This window comes from Thamnophis sirtalis, unplaced genomic scaffold (genome assembly GCF_051295495.1).
Source record: "Thamnophis sirtalis isolate CommonGarterSnake01/CBP01778 unplaced genomic scaffold, rThaSir2_p1.2 scaffold_5, whole genome shotgun sequence".
NCBI classification, from domain to species: Eukaryota; Metazoa; Chordata; class Lepidosauria; order Squamata; family Natricidae; genus Thamnophis; species Thamnophis sirtalis.
Genome location: NW_028261385.1, coordinates 140,014,751 through 140,030,416, shown reverse-complemented (window position 1 = coordinate 140,030,416; position 15,666 = coordinate 140,014,751). Strand labels below are relative to the sequence as shown.

Genomic DNA, 15,666 nt, shown 5'->3' with positions numbered 1-15,666 from the left:
ATATCCATTTGTTAAACACCATAAAATTATCTGTTCATACTAGCCAAACCTCAAATCAATGGCAGATTTATTTGTATCTTAGCAAACCCCATGCTGATTAATTCAATTTGTAAATGTATTTCTCTACTATTCAGTTCCTCACTGCAATGTGAATCTGAATTACTACAGCCTTAAAAGCAGAATTACAAACAAGACACTTGAGAGAAGATTCTAATTGCTACAATACATTCTCAAGCCCAATGAAATTCTAGTAAAAAATCTATTAAATTCATATCTATTCACAAGAGAAGGCTCCTTGAAAACAAGTCAAAGATAACATATGCTTTTTATCTTCAGGTACTGTGTTACAATCAAAAGATGAAAATGGAATGAAATTCCTCCACTGATTCAATATATTTTGTTCTCCCACTGAGATTTCCTTGATTTACACACACAATTATGTATGTGTCATTATGAACTCATAGAAAAGCAGTGGCTCTTTGCTTCATCAAAAATGATCTTGAAATGGAGGGTACTGATTGTTAAATGATTATGCTACTTTTTTCCCCCGAGAAGAAACTCATAATAGGATAAATTACTTGTTCTTCTTGACTTAGCTCATATTCCTCTACTGTAACTTAGATAAATTACACATCAACGTTCTAAGCATCTTAGCTGGAGTACAGTAATTTCTCTTGTAATGGCTTCTCAACATGAAGTTCAGTGTATGCTATTACATATATAAAAATTACAGTGTGATCCTATTTTCTCCAAGAGAGTAAACCAATGTCTACAACAAGCAGGGCAAAATGACCAAAATCTGCCATTTGCTACCCTTTTCACTACTTCTTTTAAGGAACTTTTCTTTTCCCCTCCCTGCTGGTGAGAGAATATAAGCTAAAAGCTGACCTGAAATATCTTCTAGGTAAAATGTATGAACAATTGTGTTTACAGATCCAGAATCACCCATAGACCATACATGATATATATGGTATCACTGGTGGCTTTTAAGAAGAGATAGGACAGCCACTTGCCTGGAATGATATAAGGTCCGCTGCTTGTGCAGGGGGTTGGACTAGAAGACCTCCAAGGTCCCTTCCAACCCTGTATTCTGTTGTTCTGATCTGAATTGTCTAATTTTCCCTTGGGGATGGAGGAGGGAAGAAATGTTGGGTAGGATCTCAACGTACTTCATCATTCAGCCATCATGAAATTTATTTCATTCAGTTTATTTCATTCCTATTTACTGTCACTCTTATCTCAGCCAATTGCTAATTTGTTTTTTTTTAATATCTTAATTTGTTGTGTTCCTATGCAGTTTAGATCACACAAGTAAGAATTAGAAATAGGTGTAATAAAACAATATAAACTTTGCCTAGGCATTTATTTGCCAATAGAATAGTGTCAGTGAAAACAAATCCAGTTAATTCAAGGGGGAAACACAAATATCATTTCATAATTCAAAATGAAACCAGGGACTACATATAACACGGTAGGAAACGTTATGTTGCAAAATGCCATTAACACTGAATGCTTCAATTGCTATCCTACAGTAATAGGGTAACTGAAGTAAGCCCAGCATACCTCAAATCAATGGCAGATTTATTTGTATCCTAGCCAAAGTTAGTTTAACCAACTTTGATTGATCACAAAAAAAAACAAAAAACCAACACAAGAGCCGATGAACACTTGGATGGGAAGTAATTATTCTACTGTCTAGAGCAGTGGTGGGTTTCAAAAATTGTCGGAACCTACTCTGTGGGTGTGGCCTCCTTTGTGGGAGTGGCTTGCCACCTATGTGACTGGATGGGAGTGGCTTGCCGCCCATGTGACCGGATATGAAATTATGAATTAGTACTTAGGTCGGTCCAAGTAGCTATTCAGAAACTCTGCCATTGAAGCATATAAGTCTTAAAGCTGTCAAGTTACAAGATCCTTGGCAGTGCTGGGTTTCAAAAATTTTTGGAACCTCTTCTGTAGGTGTGGCCTGCTTTCTGGGTCCACTGGTGGAACCTCTTCGAACCGGTTCCGTAGATTTGATGAACCGGTTCTACCGAATAGGTGCGAACTGGTAGGAACCCACCTCTGGTCTAGAGTCACATAATTTTTAAAGAAAAACATCCTGGAAGAAGGCAATGAAAAACAATGAAAAACATATTCTTGTTATCAAGAAACCTATGTGGATGTACCCATGTAATAACCCGGAACTGAGCTACTTAAGAGAAATGCTTTTTAAGTATTATAAAAGACAAGAAAAAAAGGAAATAATAATTCAGTTGATAAGAAAACCCTTGTACTCACTAACTTTTCCTGCTTTCTGAGAACCATATGCAATTTTAATAATGTATACTTAATTTTGACTTATTTTCATGCTATATGCTCAAGAGCTATGTCTTAATTTACAGGTTTAATTTTAATTTTATTAAAACCCATTAACGAAGAACAGGAATTAGAAAATGAAAAATCACTCTAGATATTTATTGGTTTAAGTGAAAAACAAAATATTTAGTACAAACAACCTCCTGTTTAACAGAATTGAGAAGAAACTCATAAGTGCTCTGTATGGCCTAAATAATCAATGAAGGTCTAGCAACAACTGTTTCGTAAATAACTTGTCTATTAGTAAAGAAGAATCATTGCCATATGAGATTGCCTACCTGAGTCTGGGGCCAATAGGCTTTGAGAACAGCTTGTGTTCTAAACAGTATAAGCAGTTTGCTATCCTCGTCGCTTAGGTGAAAAGCTTGCTCCAAAATCTGCAGCACTCTTATGCGAGGCTTCACTGGTAAAGAATCATCTCCACAGTAGGGCCTAAGCCAAGCCAACAAGTCATCTGAAGACACCATATTCTCGCTACAATCAAATCAAGAAACACTTCAGTTATTATCGGTTTTCATTTAATCGTATTCCATTAACAAATTCCATTCAGATCCTTCTTGACTTAAGATAGCGGTCTCCAGCCTCTCTGACTTAGCGAACTGGCGGGGGTGGGGTGATGGTTCTACGTGAGCGGCAGGCGAGAATATTCAGGAATTAAACAATGAAGTAGCTAACCTAAAAACTATCAATAGATAGCAGACAATCTTATATCTATTTTAAAATTATCCTTAGCACTTATTTATAAGCAGTTGATAAATTAATTCAAAACTTAAGTTGATAAAGCAGAATATCCTAACAGAAGCAAAGTATTTCCCAGAAACCAACTGACTCGTCAGGAACAACCGAAGATTTCCTGTTCAATATTTTCAGCAGATCTATTGTTACATACTATTAGAAATTTGCATTATTATACACTTTTATTTTGCCAGTTTTGGGTGTTTTTAAAGGCATTCATTTCCAAGGAAATTATTTTAACATCTTCTTATGGCTATTTTTCATATAACACAATCCATGTTAACTATTGGTCAGGAAAATTAAGTAGCATTCTGATTACCCAATCAAAGGAGACTATGCCTTTCTTGTCACTAGAGAAAATCTGAACTTTAATACTTGTTCAGTTCTTAAAACAATATTTATATAGTTAAATGCCCAAAACTGCAGAATATAAAAAGTAGGTATCTGTACTTTTTTGCTGATTGACAAAAACAGAAAACAAAACAAAGCTGAATTTTTGAAGAAGTAAAATGGACAATTAGAATAAAAGAAAGGAGAAAGCCACAGTAATTAAATTATCGATGTGAATATTTAGCCTTCTCAAGGCCCTTCATTGTCTGTCTTTCTTTAAATTGTTATTTATTCATTTAGAAAGCGAAACTTTGAAAGTTGCTCCTGCCAAATTGTAACATTTTCTACCAGGACTCCCATTTGTAATGTTCCTGATTTAGTTCATTTTGCAATGCTTCTTTCTAAGAAGTTTTAGATCAAGTTGTTGCCAATCTGTGATTTAAGGTATACTTGTGGGAGAAATCAGGATTTTAGCCCAAGAAAATAGTCAACTTGTTGATTTATGTTTATTTCCAACAGGCCTAATGTTCTACTTTGCAGTCAACTCAAGTTGCATCTCTACTGCTCCTCAGATTCCTCCAAAGTAACTATATACTTGGAGAAGAATTTGGGAGTAATTAACCCCCACTCTTTTCCCCTCAAACATCTAGTTTACTTTTGGTTTTTAGCTTTTAGCAATCAGGGGTGGGTTTCAACCGGTTCGCGGCGGTCCCTGCGAACCGGTTGGTCGCCGAACCCGGAAGTAAGTAACTTCCGGGAACGGTGAAGGGTGCGCCCGCCCGCCCGCGGTCCTTACCCGGTTTTGACGAGTTCTGCGCTTCCACGCATGCGCAGGATGCATACAGCGCCTGCGCGATCCTCCAGGAGCAGCTGGAGCGTCACGCAGACGCTAGTATGCATGCGTGCACCGCGCGCGTGCACGAGGACGCCGCCGGCCCCGTTCCAACCGAACCGGTTGGAACGGGGCGAGAAACCCGCCCCTGTTTGCAATGTACTGTATTTTTGGAGTACAAGGCACACCTTTTCCCCCCCTAAGAGAGTGAAAATTTGGGCGCGTCTTATACACCAAATGTAGCTCTGCCCACCCACCGGCCCCACCCTTTGCCTCCCAGCAATTTACCTCCTCGTAACAAATGGGGAAATGGGGCTTGCAGAGGAGGCAATAGGCTATGGCAATCCCTGCAGCCTGAAACAGCTGATCATTGGGAGGCCCATGCTGAAATTGAAAGTGAAACTTGCTGTTTGCTGCAAGGAGGCAAAATGCTAGGAGGCAGATTTTTTCCCCTTCTAATCAGGCTAAACTGAAACAGGCTGTTTGCTGTAAGGAGGTAAGTCAATAACTATAAATGCCTACAGAATGTTCAAATTATTAGACTTGTTTTTAAAAGACTGCTTTATTATTGTTCCAGACAACTTAACAAAATGAAGAAGCTTTTTAAAATAAATGCTTGATCTGAAGAGGCCCAATGCTATTGTATCTTTTTTTTTAAATAGCAGAGAATAAAGTATACTTCCAGAAAGCCACATCGATTTTAACAGCATCTGTACAAGTATTGTCTGAAATGTAACACCACAAACAGTGTATTTCGTCTGTACTGTTTGCTGCAAGGAGGCAACTTGTTGGGAGGTAGAGGCATACTCCCCCCCCCCTTGTTTTCCTCCCCAAAAGCTAGGTGTATCTTTGGAGCATCTTATACGCCAAAAAATATGGTAAACCTGCACTTAATTCTTGCATGAACCTCTTTAATTCACAATCTTTATCTTAAAATATGATGGAAATACAGTACTTAATCCATACTACAATGTGTGAGCTTTTGAAGTGGCAAGCTTTTCCCACCTGTCCTCCTAGATATGCTTCATACTGTTGCCGTTTACCTGCCCAAACCTGGAACCAAGCCACATTGAGCAGAAAATAGTTTTACTTTCTCCTGTCTTCAGCAATAACTCTTCTACATCACGAGGCACTGCTTCTTTTTAATACATTTGATTCACCCACAAATCCTTTAGGAATAGTCTTTTAATATCTTCCTTCTCAATTTTTTTTTTTTTTTTTTTTGGAGAGGAAAGGCTTTAATTTAACCTTTCCCATTTTCTCCAAACAGCTGCTCTTATTCTCCTGGGCTAGAGTTAATCCATTTGAGTCTGATCTGTTCCTTCAAAACGTCACACGAATAACAATATTGCAGCTGACTAAAGATAAAAAGCACTTTCTGTTAATTTTATAAGTACACAAGGAAGCAAGTTAGAAAAGGAAGTTCCCTAGAAATAACTGACTAGATAGTAATAATAGACTAATAATAGTTGCGTTTCCTGACTACTGAAGTAAAAAAAACCCTGTTATTTCATTACATAAGAAGTATCGTAAGATAACTTTTCTTGAGCCGAGGTGGCGCAGTGGTTAACTGCAGGATACTTCAGCTGACTGCAGTTCTGCAGTTCGGCTGTTCAAATCTCACCGGCTCAGGGTTGACTCAGCCTTCCATCCTTCCGAGGTGGGTGAAATGAGGACCCGGATTGTTGTTGGGGGCAATACGCTGACTCAGTAAACCCCTTAGAGAGGGCTGAAAGCCTTATGAAGCGGTATATAAGTCTAACTGCTATTGCTATTGATCTAATACACAGACTACATGTTGAATGACAAATCTGTGGTTTGATGACACACACAATCAAACAACCTTAATAAGATGCTGTAGGACTTACAACATTCAAGTTATCAGGAAAACCACCGCTGTCCATCTCAGGCAGCCGCCACCCATTTTGCTAGTTCTAAAAGACTGTATATCTTTATTTGTATAAATAATGCTTGTTATATTCACTGGTAATATTTCAACTTGACACTGTTTTTTTTTTCCAAACGAAAAGAAGCAGCAGGTAGCATGTGATTTATATTTGAAGTAATACTGTAGTCATTCTAACAAGACAGATGAGGACATAATACTAGCTAGAAGACACCGATTCAACCTGTCTGAAAATGCTGAAATAATATAAACTGACAGTTTAAGTTCTCATTTCATAAAAACTTCAGAATTTATTTAGCCTATGTACTCTTTTTATATTCCATCTCTCAAAGAACTGGTGCTAAATTAGAAATGAGTTTTTGGAGGAAGTGACATTTGGAATGTAAATTAAAAAGTTGATAAATTAAAAAGAAAGCATCTGAGGCCTTGGTTTCAAAAGTTAGGCAAGCTCATTTTTCAGATAACTCTACCTTCCCTTCCTGAAGGGAACCATTTATATTTAGTTCCTACAACATCTGAAGGATACAAAGGTAAATAATGTTTCACGGAATACAAGCGTAAGACCTTATTATAGTAATATTGGTATTTCAAAATTTATCTTCCTACTAGAGTTTTATTATGGATTTGTGACTAGGTTCATTGGGCTTTTCCCTGGGGAAAATAACAGTATGCATAACAAACAGTGTAGCGGTTCTTTTGGAACTAATGAGTTGACAAGTTATAGCAAGATAGATGCAGGAGGTGCCTATTTGAGAAAGTTTGCTGCCAAATATATAAAGTGGAAGTTTAAAGGCTACAGATCCACTGGTGGGTATGGAACTATCTGATTCCATCAAAACATTTGGGACTACGTAAGGAAAAAAGATAGCAAGAAAGAGAGAGAGTGAGAAAGAGAGAGAATAAAAAATATTTGAGGTTAAAAAAAAACCCAATGTTAGAGAAATGAGAAAGGATAGTAGGGCGTATGTACTGTGAAAAGGACAGATTCCTGAGAAAAAGCTATAGAGCTGCAGGTTTCTGAGTAGGGCACAGAATGAGAACCTGAAATTTAAACATATGGATGTGTAAAGAAAGCATTTCAAATTTGGTAGGAAATTAGTATGGAGAACAAAACCAGAAAGTATCTCAAATCTGCTGACTACCTGCATGAGTAAAAGCTTAGTTGAATATAGCATGCAAGAGAGGAACAAAAATAATATCTATATCTATATCTATATCTATATCTATATCTATATCTATATCTATATCTATATCATCTATATCTATATCTATATCTATATCTATATCTATATCAATATCTATATCTATCTATCTACCTACCTACCTACCTACCTACCTATCTAATCTACCTATCATCTATCTATCTATCTATCTATCTATCTATCTATCTATCTATCTATCTATCTATCTATCTATCTATCATCTATCTACAGTATCTATCTAATCTATCTATCTATCTATCTATCTATCTATCTATCTATCTATCTATCTATCTATCTATCTATCTATCTATCTATCTATCTATCTATCTATCTATCTATCATCTATCTACAGTATCTATCTATCTATCTATCTATCTATCTATCTATCTATCTATCTATCTATCTATCTATCATCTATCTAATCTATCTATCTATCTATCTATCTATCTATCTATCTATCTATCTATCTATCTATCTATCATCTATCTATCTATCTATCTATCTATCTATCTATCTATCTATCTCTATCTCTATCTCTATCTCTATCTCTATCTCTATCTCTATCTCTATCTCTATCTCTATCTCTATCTCTATCTCTCTATATAGGCTGGTTTCCCAGGGTCTGGCCAGGAGTTTTACCACAACAGCCCCCCTCCCCCCAAACGCCGCAGAAGGGGCTTCCAGTGACCCAGCGTCATGTTCATCCTCGCTTGGAGCATTCATGGGCTCTCCCCCTCCCACCCACCCCCCTCCAGCTCTGCCTTGTGCTGTGAATGTGGTCCAGTCTCATGTTTCCTGCCTCCCTTCCTGTTTCCCTCCCCAGCTTGAGTAACCTCTGCTGAGCTCCCCCCGCCCCCCTCCCACTTCCTCTGCCATCAGTCAGAAGAAGGTGCTATCATGGTGACCCAGAACCCCTGCAGCTCATTGGGGGGGGGCACACTGGGGAGGGACACTGGATATATCTTGGGGGGACATGCGTTTCCAGTCCTGCTCTCAAACTGGTTTCATTTCGTCTGCCACAACTCATTTCTGGTTTTTTGTTTGTTTGTTTGTTGGGGGGGGGGGGTGTTGTTATTTCCACAGCACCATTTCTAAACTGTTATATTAATTCAGGTTTTTACAATTAATTCAAATTTGATACATAATCTTATTTAGCAACTGTAATCAATTTTCACATTATACTCTCAAAACTCTTACCCATTTTCAGCACTTGCGTGGACAGCAGAAACGATGTCTTCCAGTATCTGAAAATGATCTTTCTGAGAAGAATGCTGATCACTCCCTTCACTGTCAAGTGAGTAAAACAGAAAGATGCTTATTTGGAATCAATGTTTCAGAGATTTTTGAGTCCTACGTGTATCAATATTCTACGCTGCTTATCAAACACTAAACAAGTAAAAATCACACGAAAGATACGCTAAGTTTATCCTAATTTGGTTTGGTTTGCTTTGTTTCAATTGAATGTAGTATGTGAATCCAACCATTTGTGGATCTGCAAACAATTTATGGCTTACCGGAAGTAAGCTGAATGAACCCATTTGAACTTGTCCAATAAATCTCATTTAAACAAGCCCTGATTTAGTACTATTATGAGTTCAACTTTCATAAACTGGCTTTGAACACCACTTTCATAACTGGCTTTTGTAACTGCCAGAGTAATTTTTGTTTTAAAGAGAAATTAAGACACAAGATCCCCTCTAATTAATAATAAAAAGTATTTTATTTCATTTGCCAGGAAAGTTGTCACATTAATCAGTATTAACAAACCACACGTATAAAGACCTTAATATGAAAGCATGTTAAAGAATCAAGGCATCAAGGGGCCTATTTGGATTTTCTGCAAAAGCAAAAACAAAAGCAAAGCAAGGAACGTATGGTACTGTTGTGGCCCAGCAGGAGCCGTTGGAGCTGCCACCAGACTCCGACAGTGAGGGGCCCTCTGAGTTGGCTCTGAAGGATGTGGAGGACCCTGGACAGGGTTCCGACTCCGAGCGGGGCGCAGAGAGGCTGATTGGCCACCAGGAGGCACCTGAGCCTTGGACCAGTGGGGAGGAGACAAGGGAGAGTGAACCGGAGGCCAGTAGTGAGTTGTTCCTGGATGCACGCCATCGAAGAGCTACTAGGCGTCAGGAACAATTACGCAATTACAGGAGGTGATTGTACTCAGCTGGTGGTCATTAGGCTCCTCTCCAGACTATAAAAAGCTACTTGTGCACACGCCCCTCTTTGTAGAAGTCAACGCAGGATTGAATGTCGGAGGACAGTACTGTGAGCTTGGCAGGCTGGATTGCTGCCAAGCCTTACCTGTGTTTATTGCTGCCTGAGTTTGTCTGAGTTGCTGCTAAAGTCCTTATCTGTTTGTTCTGCTTGGCTTTCAGCCACTGAGGTCTTGGTGTCTTGCTATTAAAATATATTCCAGTTAAGCTTGCCTTGGCATTCATTACTGGACGGAGGAGGGGGGTGAGAACATGGTACTATTATATATATGTCCTCTTTTTAAAAAGAGATTGTTATAAGATTATACCATTTCAATTATATTTAACGATACACTCTTAAAAGTTCTGAAATGCATAATTTAACTTGCCTCAAAGCAGCTATCACTCTGATTAGAGCAGTCTCAACAACATCCCTGGGTGAAAGTCCTAAATCTCCAACAGCAACGTCCAGTAATGTTTTTATCATGTTCAAAGGTTGTCCATCCAAGCACATTGTTACAACTTGTTCGTGGATTCTTTTCTTTTCTGACCGGGATATATCATATTGATAGCCATATTCTTGCAGAATTTTCTATAAGGGGAAGCCATTTAAGTGTGAGTTTAAGTCATAACAACTCAAATATTTCTTTCCGAAATTCAGATTTCATTGCTAACCTAGAAATAACCTTTTCAGAGACAATGAAAACAAAAAGCTCCAAACTTTATTCCAATCAATCGTGACAGAAATAATGACAGAAATCATTATTCCCACCACTGCACCAAGCAATTTGTAAAATTAATCTCATTAACGGTTACCTTAGGGATATTTATGGTATTATACTTTGTGTATGTAAAAAAAAATATATCCACAACTTCCTTTTCCACCTTACCTTTATGATTTTATTAATAATACAAAAATGACCATCAAGCAACACTATTGCAGAGTCCAAATCTATCGTATTATCTAATAAAAATAATTGCAGATGATCCTGCAAGATCCAATCTGGGTTGATCGCCGAGACCAGAGGTTTAACTCTTCCAAGCTTTTGGTCTCGTGCTGGAGCCCCTACTCAGGGAACTTCCCTCTACCGGAATATACACATACACACACATACATTGACCTAGATTGGATCTTGCAACATTGTCCGGGGACACGTATATTTGACCTTCACAGGTGATCCTCTTTTAATTATCACTCCTTCACTGACCATTAAATAGCAGTTAGACTAGCAGTTAGACTTATATACCGCTTCATAGGCCTTTCAGGCCTCTCTAAGCGGTTTACAGAGAGTCAGCATATTGCCCCCAACAATCCGGGTCCTCATTTTACCCACCTCGGAAGGATGGAAGGCTGAGTCAACCCTGAGCCGGTGAGATTTGAACCGCTGACCTGCTGATCTAGCAGTAGCCTGCAGTGCTGCATTTAACCACTGCGCCACCTTGGCTCTTAAAACTTGAAGGTACTGAATGAGTGGTAGTTGCAATTGGTTCTTGAAGTTCTGCCTATCACAGAACCCTGAGGGACACATGATCATGATCTGGGAGCTTGGCAATCAGTCTGGATTTCCAACCAATGCAACGCCCTACAGTCATGTAATTCCAATTTGCAACCTTCCCTGCTGGCTTCGCACAAGCAAATTCAACAGGGGAGCCGGCAGAAAGTGGAGTGTTACAATCACAAGATCCTTCCTTAATGACCCCCGTGATCCTCACTTAAAGATGGTAACCAGGGAGCGCCAGAACTGGCCACTACTAAGCAACGCAGTCAACGTTATGTTGAGCTTTAATATCACTATCACTTAGCGATAGACATTCTGGTCCCAATAAACCTTAGTGAGGAGTACCTTTCCAAGTTTTAAAAAGAAGTGAAACACTATGATTCTGCCACCTGAATTATTTCAGCGTGAAATTAAATCTGGCTACTTTTAGGGTATGTTTTTACAGAGTGAAACCAACCTAGATGAAGGAAAATGTATTTAGAAAACTAGTGCACAGAGATTCTACTGTATATGATACACGATCTGGATTTGTTTCTGCTAAATCTTTTTCACCTACCTGGTCACTGGTTTTCAGGTAAGAAATAAAACGATGACTAAGGGTTTCCAGGTGTGCAAGGGACTGCTGGAGATGATTCAAAACATCTTCATAAGTGATTTGCCTGTGAACTGCACCTTCTGTGAGATCCCCCTCAGAAGCCCTTTTCCCAGCTTTTTCAGCTGAATGTTTCATCGACTTTATGGCTCTCTTCGTCATCTCTACTCGGGAGTCGACTGACAGCTGAGGAAAGATAATGCTCAATTCATCATAAATTGTCACTAGCATTTATAGTACAAGTGGTGATTGAATGCACATGAATCGGGGATACCGAAACTGAATAATATACATTGATTAAAATATTTCCTCTTTTTTTCCCTTTAGTAAAGAACCAGAATGTGTTAAATATAACAGAACATGAGCAAGAGAGAGAAAAAATTGTTTCTGAAAAGAGCTTTTGCCTTCGAAGTCTAATCCCATGCTATTTCTATTTTCATGCCTAAGCTTCTCTTGAATGATTCCATTATGTAATTTTTAAAAACATTTAAAAACACACAGAGACAAAACTATTTCCTGCCTTATAATAGCCTGTGGAAATCTCCATTCTTCAACTCATTTGACAAATGCCTCTGAAGCTATTAGTTGAAGTATTCCACTTAAAATAGTATTGAAGTCAAGAGCACAAAAGGATTAACAAGTAAACAGGAAGGCAGAAGAACTGAGCAATCCCATTCTTTCTCCAAAATGAGTTTTCAAGCACCTACATATTGGGATTTTCATAATGTTGCTCTGTTTGGTTGCTACAGATTCCTCTACCTCTGACAATTAATAATTTCTCAGGAGGGAAAAAAAAAGAACTGTATCTCAGTCAAGGAACACTTCCAGATGACTTTTAAAAAGCAGAAAGTTTTTCCTCACTGATCCACAAGTAAACTTTTACAGTTCAGAATTCTCAATGTAAGCAATCTAAGTTCATGTATCATGCAAGCCATGGTTTCTTTAGCCGTGGTTATAATTACATGGATTCATATAACATATCATTAAATGGTCATACAGATTATGGGTGACTGTAAAGCAGTAAATTTAGTCATATCTATCATATAGTAAATATCTTTATTTTTTACTGTAAAATTAAAACAAAGTATTTCCAAGTATTGTAGAGAAATATATATATATATATATACATAATTATATTTATGTATGTTCCTTGCTTGACATGTGCATTTTTCTGTTTTTCCTCTCTGAAAGAATGAAAACTATTGACTCTCCAAAACTGAGAGGAATGTATTATCTAAGAGTATCTATCTAACATAATTCATCTAGAAAAATATACTACATTTTGCATTGTCCCCATGACTACTAACTACACTAAACTACACTAAAAGATCTTTTGTAATTATGTTAAATTTGTATATCTAATTAAGGTCTAACTCTTCATAGCAAATAAAACTCCCAACAAAAGACATTTTGTAGCCTGATTTATTTTGAATGCTACAGCATAAACTAAATTAATAAAAGTGCACCTACTCAGCTATAGGTTTAATTGAATTTGATAAAGATTAAAAGTAGTTAAATTTTATAGAAAGGAGCTGTTTAATCCTTCAGATGCATTATCTGGTCCGATATGCTGTAATTTGATCAAGCAGTAGCTTGAACTGTGATAATCGTCGCCTGAAATGCTACCTCAGGCTTAAGATCTTGGGCTAAACCAAAATCAGGGTTCTGTAGTCTTCCAGATTTTGCAAAACCAAAATTCCAAGCACTTACAGCTAATACAACCTATAGTGAGACTAAGGGCTAGTTTAAACTAAAGGTGTCAAAATTTTCTTCCAAATTATCCTAAAAATGTACATCTTTGCATTGGTGGGAGGTATGCCATATAGTTAAGGACGCGGTGGCTCAGTGAATAAGATGCTGAGCTTGTCGATCAGAAGGTCAGCAGTTCGGTGGTTTGAATCCCTAGTGCCGTATAACGGAGTGAGCTCCCGTTACTTGTTCCAGCTTCTGCCAACCTAGCAGTTCAAAAGCATGTAAAAATGCAAGTAGAAATAATAGGAACCACCTTTGGTGGGAAGGTAACAGCATTCCATGTGTGTTCGGCATTTAGTCATGCCGGCCACATGACCACAGAGACGTCTTCGGACAGCGCTGGCTCTTTGGCTTTGAAAGGGAGATGAGTACCGCCCCTAGAGTCGGGAGTGACTAGCACATATGTGCAAGGGGAACCTTTACCTTTATGCCATATAGTCTTGAGTTAACAATTTCAACATTCATAAAGCCACAAATTGCCTATCCCAGCCTTGCTAACCAAGTCTGACTGAAATCCCTGCAATTTTCCTGATCCTTATCCTACTGTTTTGTTTAATTCCAAATTGGTAGCTTTCCTTATTAAGAGTTCTTGTCAGACAAGACAAAAAGGAAGAGATCATCTTCAGAATCGTTTATCACAATTTTGTGTAATGGCTCAAAGCATTTTTGAGATGCTATCCTTTTTCAAAAGCTCAGACTGAATATAGCTTGCAAGTAATCTCTATTATTTTAAATCCAATAGAGTTGCAGTCAGGACTTTCAACTGTTCACGACTCCACATATTGAGTAATAGTTCACTTTGTTCTATCTACATTTGTCTATCTGCCTTACTTATGTTCTAAAAGCATGCTCTAATTTCTGCACTGAAATTACCAATTCTTTTATGGAAAAATAGATTGATTTTTCTTCCCAAGGAAATAATTGTTTTCAGTTTACGTATGTATGGATTTTCACTAATTCCCATGTTGAATAATCTGTTCAAAATGTGATTTGCTGTACACATATACCCATATAAGCTATTTATATTGTTTAATACAGGAGCTACACGCTTTTTAAAGTTGCAAGCACTATCATATGATTTTGCACAATGCTGTTGATGCCAAATACATCCACTCCTTGTTTAGTGACAAAGTTCCTTTCCAAGGACTAGACTGTTGAGCAAAATAGTTGCTAAGTTAACATGTGACTTAGGGACAGAAATAAATGCTGTGAAGATCACTGGGTGCTATTGTCTGAATCAGATAAAGCTCTCTTGCACAGCTACACCATTGTTACTCTCAATCTGGCATGTGCTGCTGATAAATTAGTGATAAATTCCTTGTCACTAAGGCCCATGTGAAATTAAAGAAGCCCCTTTAATAATATAATATTGTTCACTACAAAGCTAGTGCTAGTTAATTTAAGTTCTAACTGAACAAAGTTCTGTATTGTAGAAACAAATTAATTCCCAATCTATTCTTTCCATTAGCACTTTATAAAGGTAGACTCCACTTGCAACAGTTCATTTAGTGATCATTTGAAGTTACAACGGCACTGAAAAACATGGCTTGCAACTGTTTTCACACTTACAACCGTTGCAGTATCCCCCAGGGTCATGTGATCAAAACTTAAGATGCTTGGCAACCAACTCGTATTTAGGACGGATGCAATGTCCTGGGGTTCATGCAGCCACCCTTTGCGACTTTCTGACAAGCAAAGTCAATGGGGAAGCCAGGTTCATCTAACAACTGTGTGACTAACTGAAGAGCTACAGGGATTCGCTTAACAATTGTGGCAAGAAAAGTCGTAAAGCGGGGCAAATTTTACTGGAAAAAATGTCTCACTTAGCAATGGAAATTTGGGGCTCAGTTGTGTGGTTGTAAGTCGAGGACTACCTGTACTTTCTCCAGATCAGGACTCCCAAACCAGACATCCTTCAGATATATTGGAGCCTAGTTCCTATGAACCAAAAGCAACATGGCTATTGGTTAGATCAGTGGTTCCCAAACTTGGCAACTTTAAGACTTGTGGACTTCAACTCCCAGAATTCTGGTTGGAGAATTCTGGGAGTTGAAGTCCACAAGTCTTAAAGTTGCCAAGTTTGGGAACCACTGGGTTAGATGATGGGAGTTTGTCAAAGCTGTCTCAGATGCCATTAAACCATAGGTACAAGATAAGGGGTCAGATCTAGCACTGACCAGCCTTGCTTTTGGGGATCCACATTAGAAAGAAATATGTGAAAGAACCATTGAGAGATTCTGTCTCTCACACAGGGATTGGCCACAC

The 15,666-nt window shown here is 38.1% G+C and overlaps 1 protein-coding gene across 2 annotated transcripts in view; it reads right to left on the bottom strand.

The window, feature by feature from the left end:
- Positions 1-15,666, bottom strand: part of NBAS (NBAS subunit of NRZ tethering complex) — a 191,288-nt gene that overhangs the window by 25,588 nt on the left and 150,034 nt on the right. For both annotated transcript variants that reach the window (XM_087716997.1, XM_087716998.1), the window contains 4 exons: positions 11,614-11,835; positions 9,948-10,150; positions 8,561-8,650; positions 2,637-2,832 (listed from right to left, as the gene is read on the bottom strand). In XM_087716997.1, coding sequence (XP_087573123.1) covers positions 2,637-2,832; positions 8,561-8,650; positions 9,948-10,150; positions 11,614-11,835 — 711 coding nt within the window. The remainder of the gene's footprint in view (positions 1-2,636; positions 2,833-8,560; positions 8,651-9,947; positions 10,151-11,613; positions 11,836-15,666) is intronic.